The following is an 8,992-nucleotide window of genomic DNA, read 5'->3' as shown; positions in this document are numbered from 1 at the left end:
TTAATGAGTTAATTGATATAATTATCCTATTAAATTTTAAAATTAACAAATTTTTAAGATTAATACAGTTAGGCTTCTAACCTAAAATTAATGATTAATTCATTTAATCTTTATTTAAATAGTGTAATTTTAACACTTAACATTTTCATTGTTAAAATCTTTTTAGTTTAAATTTTATAATTCCAAAAAATGATGCAAATAAAATAGCCAAGGATTCCTAAAAGAAAAAATGTTAAAAATATATAAATAATACTTTGAGGTAAGATAATTTTTCAAGCCAGTATTATTAATTGATCATAACGTATCCGAACATAAGTTCTCCGAATCAACACAAATATTGTTATTAACAAAATTACAAATAATTCTATTATTTGTAATTTCCCCAAAAATAGATAAGCAGAAAAATATCTAATTACTATAATTCTTCCATATTCAGATATGAAAATAATTGCAAATAACCAAGAGCCATACTCAATGTTGAATCCAGAAACTAATTCTGATTCCCCTTCTGCTAAATCGAAAGGAACTCGATTTGTTTCTGCCAAAATAGTAAAAACTCATAATACAAAAATAAAAAAAAAGCTTAATATTAAAGGGTAACCTCATTGAATCATAATAAAATTTTTTATATTAAATCTTTCAGAAATTAATGAAATTCTAATTAAAATTACAGCCAATCTTACTTCATAGGAAATTACTTGGGCAAATCCCCGATAGGAACCAATAAGAGAATATTTTGAGTTTGAGGCTCAACCTCTTAATAAAATTGCATATCTTCTCAATCTAGAAACACAAATTAAAAAGATTACTCTTAAATTTATATTTATAGAATTGTTAATATAATAAAAAATTATTCATATTATTATTATTAATGAAATTATTAATAGAGGTGAAATAATTTGTATTCTAATGTTTATATAAAATATAAAATTTATTTCTTTTCTAAACAATTTTACTGCATCTCTAAAAGGTTGAAATAACCCTTGAATTCCAGCCTTATTAGGCCCCTTCCGTGTGTGGCAATAACCCAAAATTTTTCGTTCCATTAAAGTAAAAAATGCAATTCTAAGTAGAACTATAACAATAAGGATTAAATAATAAATAAAATTTAAAATTATTAAAGGAAATTAATTCTTTCAGGAAGCTTAAATTCCTAGCATAAATTCTGCCACTTTAATAATTCCAAAAAATGATGCAAATAAAATTATTATTATATTAAATAAATTAAATTTTGGAATTCCTTTCGTACTAACCAAAAAATTTATTTCAATTAAGATAGAAACCAACCTGATTCTCATCGGTCTAAACTCAGATCATGTAGGACTTTAAAAGTTGAACAAACTTCTTCTTTTAACATCTTCATTAAAAAAGAATCCTAATCCAACATCGAGGTCGCAAACTATTTTGTCTATATGTTCTATCAAAAATTATTACGCTGTTATCCCTAGAGTATTTTTTCCAAATTATCATTAATAATGGATCATTTTATTTATAAAAAAGTTTATAATATTTTTTAGTTGCCCCAACTAAAAATCAATAAGCTTTTATAATAAAAAATTATTGATTTTAAAATTCTTAGGGTCTTCTTGTCCTTAATTTTAATAATTGTTTCTTCACAAATTAAAATAACTTTAATTTTTAAGTTTAAAATAGCTCTTCCTTGTAGTTCCATTCTCTTAGCATTCAATTAAAATCTTATTACAATACCTTTGTATAGTCAAAATACTACAGCAATTTAAAAATTTCATTGAGCAGGATTTATATTCAATAAAATGAATCTTTCTGAATAAGTTGTTTTTATTAAACAGTCAAAGAAAAATTTTGCCGAATTATTAAAACTTATTTTAATTTATAAATTATATTAAAATTAATTTTTTAAATTATTAAATAATTTTACTAATACTTTCATTTTTTAAAATAAACATTATTTTTTATTTTATTAAAAATAAATTAAATTTAAACAATTATTTAAATTTACTTATAACAGTACAAAGAACAATTATATTTCTTATATTATTTTAAAAACTTTAATTTTTAAAAAATTTTAACCTTTAGCTTATCCTAAAGATTCTAACCTATAAAAATGTCAATTAAAAAAAAAATAATTATGGGCCAATGTAAAATTTTTTTAATAAACTAGTTATCTTAAATTTTGACAAGCATTTCACATCTAAAATAAATTTAGAATTTATAATGAAATATAAATTATATATTAATTTTAGGTCAATTTATTTCGAGAAAAATAAATGTTTAATTTTTATAGAAAATCCCTTATGCAAAAGGTACATTAGATTTACTTTTAAATTTTTCAACTAAATTCCTTTGCAGTGACAAATAACATTATTATAACCTTTTTTCAACCAATTATAGTAAATAAAAAGTATAAATTTTTATAAAAAAAAATGGTGATTTAATACAAATTTTCATTGTAAGTGAAACATCTAATGATTTCATTTTTTAAAACACTTTCCAGTATTTTAACTTTGTTACGACTTATCTTAAAAAGAGTGACGGGCGATATGTACATATCTTAGAGCTCAATTCAAATTAACATACTATTTTAATTTTACTTTCAAATCCTAAATTAAATTTCATGTTTTCTTTCTAAAAAGAAATGTAATTCACTTCACTCTTTGACTTTTACTGCACCTTGACTTAATTTTCCATATAAATTATATTTTAATAATAATTGTATATTATTATTTTAATAGTGGTATACAAATTGGCTTAACAAATCAAAGTAAGATTTAGGTGTTTTATCCATTAAAGAGCAAATTCCTCTGAAAAGCTTAAGATACCGCCATAATTTTTTGCTTTTATAATTAATACTTACTTACAATGTCAAGCTTCATAATAATAGGGTATCTAATCCTAGTTTAAAATTGAAATTTCAATTTTATTTTTTAAATAAATTAAAATTAAATTTCACCTTTAATTTTAAATACATTTTAAATTTATTTTTTAAATTAAATTAAAAAAGGAAGTCCTCTATTTGTTTAACCGCTGCTGCTGGCACAAATTTAGCTAGAGTTTATTTCTAACTCTCAATAATTTTTTATTATTAAATAAATTAAATTTTCTATTCATTTGTTTTTATAAAATATATAAAAAAGTTAGAAAAATTTCCCAGTAACCAAACCAAATTTAGCAAAAAAATCAAAAAAAATTAATTTAATATTACAGTTAATAACCAGCACGTTTCAAACTCATGTCTATCGGTCATCTGGATATATAAAAGGAAACGTATGCCAGACTTTACACGGCAAACTTCCAATGATTTCATAATCGGGCTTATATTTGAGCAAGATGCGACCATTTCTCCTTTTCTCTCCGAATTTATACTTTAGTAGATGTGAACATGACTTAGTATGACCCTTAGTTACTCTTCTATGGGTCAATAGATGAAACATTTGTTCATCACCCCTTATTTTAAATAGATGATATAATACTACGGCGTAGTAAAATGCCTGATTAAAGGGCTATCTTGATAGGATAAAATATGTATAATAATACTTTTACTAATTAATTTTTAACTTTAATAAATTTAATTATTTCCTAAAAATTCAAAATTTTTTGTGCATTACACCCAAAGTTATTTGCATCATTTTTTGGAATAAACTGTTTTCAAAAATATAAATATTTTTACATTTTCAACGTAATGTTTTACTTAAACTATGAAAACATTAAATTCATATCATTATCATTTTTATTATTATATAAAAAATAAAATTATTAAAATTGTGATAAAAATAATTTTAGTAAAATTTTGTGTCTGGCTTAACACTGATAAATTAAAATTCTTAATTAGTGAATTTTTAACTCCTGAAGGCCCTATAAATTCAACTCAAGTTCAGTCGAAAAATCTTATTTTTAAATAAAATTTATTGTTAATAAGAAAAATTATTCTTGTTAATTTTGATAAAAATCATATTGTATAAAAAAAATCAAAATTTCGAAAATTTAAACCTTCTTTAAATTTTATAAAAAATACATAAAATAGTAAAATTAAAATAAACATTAAAATTCCTGTCAATTTTTGTCTCCTCGTGATGAAAATTAAAGAAAAATTTGGTATTAAAAGCCAAAAAAATAGATTTCCAATTAATAATAATAATAAAGTTAAAATAAAAATAGGAAATGCTATAATAAAACTAAAATTTAAATTAATTATTCTTCTAGAATAAATTCTTTTTAAAAATATAATATAAATTATTCGTATATTATAAAGAAAGGTAAATAAAATTCCTATAATAAATAACAAAAAATTAATTAAATTAATATTATTAAAAAAAAAAAATTCCAAAATTAAATCTTTAGAATAAAACCCCCCAATAAAAGGAATCCCTATAAGTGAATAACTTGCAATTAATATACATCTTATAGTTAAAGGGCTATAAAAGAAAAAATCAGATAGTATTCGAATATCTTGTTTTCCTATTATATTATGAATTACATAACCTGCCCCAAGAAAAAGTATTGATTTAAAAATTGCATGAATAATTAAATGTAAAAAAGCCAAATTAGTTAATCTTATTGACAAAATAACTATTATTATTGATAGTTGTCTTAATGTTGAAAACGCAATAATTTTTTTTAAATCATTTTCACAAAATGCATTAATACCTGCTATTAGTATGGTTATTAAAGAAATTTTTAATAAAAAATTTCTTAAAATTGTGAATTCAAATATAAATTCAAATCGAATTAATAAATAAACTCCAGCTGTCACTAAAGTTGAAGAATGAACTAAAGAAGAAACAGGAGTTGGAGCAGCTATTGCTGCTGGAAGTCAAGCAGAAAATGGGATTTGAGCTCTTTTTGTTAAACCTGCAATAACTACAAATATCCCACATAAAAATTCAATTTTATTAATTCTAAACAAATCAAAAGTTCCAAAATTTAGTAAAAAAATTACTATTATAATTATTATAACATCTCCAAATCGATTTCTAATAATTGTTATTATCCCAGAATTATACGAGTTAGTACTTTGATAAAAAATTACCAATAAATATGATACTAAGCCTAATCCATCTCATCCCAAAATTAATATAAAAGCGTTAGGTATTATAATTAATAAAATTATTGATAAAACAAAAGCTAATACCATTCAACAAAAAGAATTTTTCTGCTTTTCCCCTATTATATAACTATGACTATAAAATAGCACTATTCTTGAGATTAATAAAACTACACATGAGAAAAAAGTACTTATTCAATCTATAACAAAATATAATTTATAATCTAAATTTAAAATTGATACAATTATATACTCCAAAATTACAAAACTATTATAATAAAATACAGTTAAAAACACAAGTATATAAAATAATCTAAAAATTAACAACATTGACCCCCATTTAATAAAAATTGTTTAATGAATTACTCATCTATAAATCCACAATTTATTATTTTAATAAGTTAAACTAATTAAACTTTAAATTCATTTTATAAAAAAATCAATTTTTATAAACCAAAATCTCATAGGTAAAAAATGTATTACTAATAAAAAATATTCACGTTCAGTAATATTAAAATTTCTAAATAAAACTCAACCTGAGCCATGATTAATGTAACTATATATATAAATAGAATAGCAAGCTCTTAAAAAAATTAATAATATAATAGGGAATATTACAAACATTCTAAATTTTATTAAACTTACTCTTAGAAATAATTCCCCAAATAAATTTATTGTTATTGGAGCTGATATATTAATCACACTAAATAAAAATCACCATAAAACTAAATTAGGAAAAATATTAATTATACCTTTGATTAATAAAATATTTCGTGTGAAAAATCGTTCATAAAGCATATTTGCTAAGCAAAAAAGGCCAGATCTGCAAAGACCGTGACCAATTATAATTATTAACATCCCGTAAGAACCATAAGAAAAAAAAGTTAAGCACCCTGCTAATGAAATTCCTATATGAGAAACAGAAGAATAAGCAATTAAAGCTTTAATGTCTACTTGAAATATACAATAAATTCTAATTATAACCGAACCCCAAATTGAAATAATAATAAAAAGTAATGACATTATTTTCAAATCTAAAAAAAAAAATCTTTTAAATCGATAAAGTCCGTAAAATCCTAATTTTAATAAAACACCGGCTAACATTATAGAACCAGAAATGGGTGCCTCAACATGAGCTTTGGGAAGCCATAGATGAAAAAAAAATATTGGAATTTTTACCAAAAACCCTAATATTATAAACACATACAAAAATCCCATTTTATTAAAAATTCATTCATTAAAATGAATTCTTAAAGAAATTTTATAATATATTATTAAAATTAATAATGGTAATGAACCAAAAATTGTATACATTAGTATATAAAATCCGGCTTGAATCCGTTCCGGTTGATTACCCCATTTAAAAATTATTATAACAATAGGAAATAAAACAGACTCAAAAAATAAATAAAATATTAATAAATTTCTTGAAGAAAAACAAAAAGCTAATATATTTATTATTAGTAAAACATAAAATAAAAAATACTTATTTTTATAAGTTTTAGAAAATGAGCTAGCAATTAATATTAAAAAAGTAATTCAAACAGTCAAAATTGTTATATTAAAACTTAGCAAATCTAGATACATATATTTAGTAATAAAAACACCATCATTAACCAGGCCAAATGTTAGTAATGTTAAAGATAATATTAATAAATAAAGTACAATTTGGTACACATTTATATAAAAAACTAAACATAAAATTAAAATTCCTATAACTAAAATTTTTAGCATTTAATTAATCTTATTGATTTAATTATTTCATTACCAAAAAAATATCTTATTAATACTAATAATCTTATACCCAATCCAGCCTCACAAACAATTCTAACCAGAAACACAAAAATTGTCAAAACGTTAAAAAATGAAAAATAAATACATATTATTAACAATAATGATATGTATATATATTCAATTCTTAATAAAATTATTATTATATAAAAACGATTTACAAAAAAAGACACAAATCCAATTACATATAAAATTATAATTGAAATTATCATGAGTTGAAATAATTTATATAAAATATTGATTTTGTAAATCAAAATAGAATTTTTCTTTCAATTTTCAGAAAAGATTTTATCTCAATAAATCTCCAAAATTTACATACTTAATACATATATTATTTTCTGAAAAATTAAAATAATTATTTTCTTAAGAATTACATTTATATTAATAACCCACCCAATTTTAATATTAATTTCACTTATTTTATTAACTTTATTCTTGGCCATAATATTTTATTTTTTTTTTCAAATATCATTAATTTCACTTCTTATAATTTTAATAATCTTAGGGGGAATATTAATTATTTTTATATATATAATTAGTTTATGCCCTAATCAAAAAATTAAATTAAATAATAAATTAATTTTAATTTCAATTTTACTAACAATTCCTATTTCAATCCCACTAACCAAAATAAATTTAGAAATTTTCCAAATTAATAAAATTTATGACATATTTTTTACAAATATATTAGTTTTAATAATAATTTTTCTAATTATTTCCTTAATGGTAATTTCAAAAAATTTGAATTGAATTAACTCTCCCATTAAAAAATTTATTTAATTAAATAACTAATGATAATATTGAAACTAATTAATCCAATTAAAAATCTTCCAACACCATCTAATATCTCCTACATATGAAATTTTGGCTCTTTATTGGGTTTATGTCTAATAATACAAATTCTTACAGGGTTATTTTTAGCTATAAATTTCTCTAGTGATATTACTACAGCATTTTCCATAATTTCTCATATTCAACGAGATGTAAATAATGGTTGATTAATTCGATCTATCCATGCAAATGGAGCATCATTATTTTTTGTTTTGCTTTACACACATGTAGGACGAGGTATTTATTATTCTTCTTTTTATTTTACTAAAGTGTGATTTTCAGGCCTTATTATTATTTTTATTTTAATAGCAATTGCTTTTTTAGGTTATATTTTACCCTGAGGGCAAATGTCATTCTGAGGGGCAACTGTAATCACAAATTTAATTTCAGCTATTCCTTATGTGGGCAACTTAATAACTTATTGAATTTGAGGGGGGTTTTCAGTTGACAATAACACTTTGATTCGATTTTTTTCTCTTCACTTTATCCTCCCATTCATTTTACTTATAATAGTATTAATTCACATTGTATTGATTCATGAAAGAGGGTCAAGAAATCCTTTAGGGCTTTCAATAAACATTGATAAAATTCCATTTCATCCTTACTTCACTATTAAAGATATTATAGGATTTGTTACTGTCATAATAATATTTTCCTTTATTGTAATTATTTTCCCCTATAGACTTATAGACGCAGAAAATTTTAACATTGCTAACCCTATAATCACTCCTCCTCATATTCAACCTGAATGATATTTTTTATTTGCTTACGCAATTCTTCGTTCGATTCCTAATAAATTGGGAGGGGTAGTAGCCTTAATAATATCAATTATTATTATTATTTCTTTATCCTTTTCAATAAATAAAAAATTTTCTTCTTCATTTTATAACAATTTAAATAAAATTTTATTTTGAAGATTAGTAAATTGTTTTTTAATATTAACATACTTGGGGGCAATGCCTATTGAGTACCCCTATGATATAATAAGAAAAATTTATACAATATTATACTTTATAATATTTATTATTATACCTTTATCGTAGACTTTTTAACTATAACTAAGTATGTATTTTGAAAATATAAAAAAGAAAATTTTCTAAAAGTCTTGTCCCAACTGATTAAAAAATCATAGATAAATTCTAAATTTATTGCATATTTTCTGCCAAGTCGGAAAATTAATAAAATGTTAATATTACATATAAATGACAAATACGTTTCAAACTCATGTCTATCGGTCATCTGGATATATAAAAGGAAACGTATGCCAGACTTTACACGGCAAACTTCCAATGATTTCATAATCGGGCTTATATTTGAGCAAGATGCGACCATTTCTCCTTTTCTCTCCGA

At 21.8% G+C, this 8,992-nt stretch overlaps 2 protein-coding genes across 2 annotated transcripts; both read right to left on the bottom strand.

Moving 5' to 3' along the window:
• Positions 1 to 1,196: 1,196 nt before the first annotated feature.
• On the bottom strand, positions 1,197 to 5,110 carry LOC139054071 (NADH-ubiquinone oxidoreductase chain 5-like). Its single transcript, XM_070530588.1, is given in 1 exon segment — positions 1,197 to 5,110. A coding segment is annotated over 1 exon segment (1,185 nt). The 3' UTR covers positions 1,197 to 3,925.
• LOC139054070 (NADH-ubiquinone oxidoreductase chain 4-like) lies at positions 1,197 to 6,559 on the bottom strand (the record flags this gene model as incomplete). Its single annotated transcript, XM_070530587.1, is given in 1 exon segment — positions 1,197 to 6,559. A coding segment is annotated over 1 exon segment (1,008 nt), but the record flags the coding sequence as incomplete, so codon positions are not given.
• Between the last annotated feature and the right edge of the window lie 2,433 nt (positions 6,560 to 8,992).

This window comes from Dermacentor albipictus, unplaced genomic scaffold (genome assembly GCF_038994185.2).
Source record: "Dermacentor albipictus isolate Rhodes 1998 colony unplaced genomic scaffold, USDA_Dalb.pri_finalv2 scaffold_563, whole genome shotgun sequence".
Taxonomy (NCBI): domain Eukaryota; kingdom Metazoa; phylum Arthropoda; class Arachnida; order Ixodida; family Ixodidae; genus Dermacentor; species Dermacentor albipictus.
The sequence above is the reverse complement of the archived record's forward strand: the minus strand, read 5'-3'. Positions and strand labels throughout refer to the sequence as shown.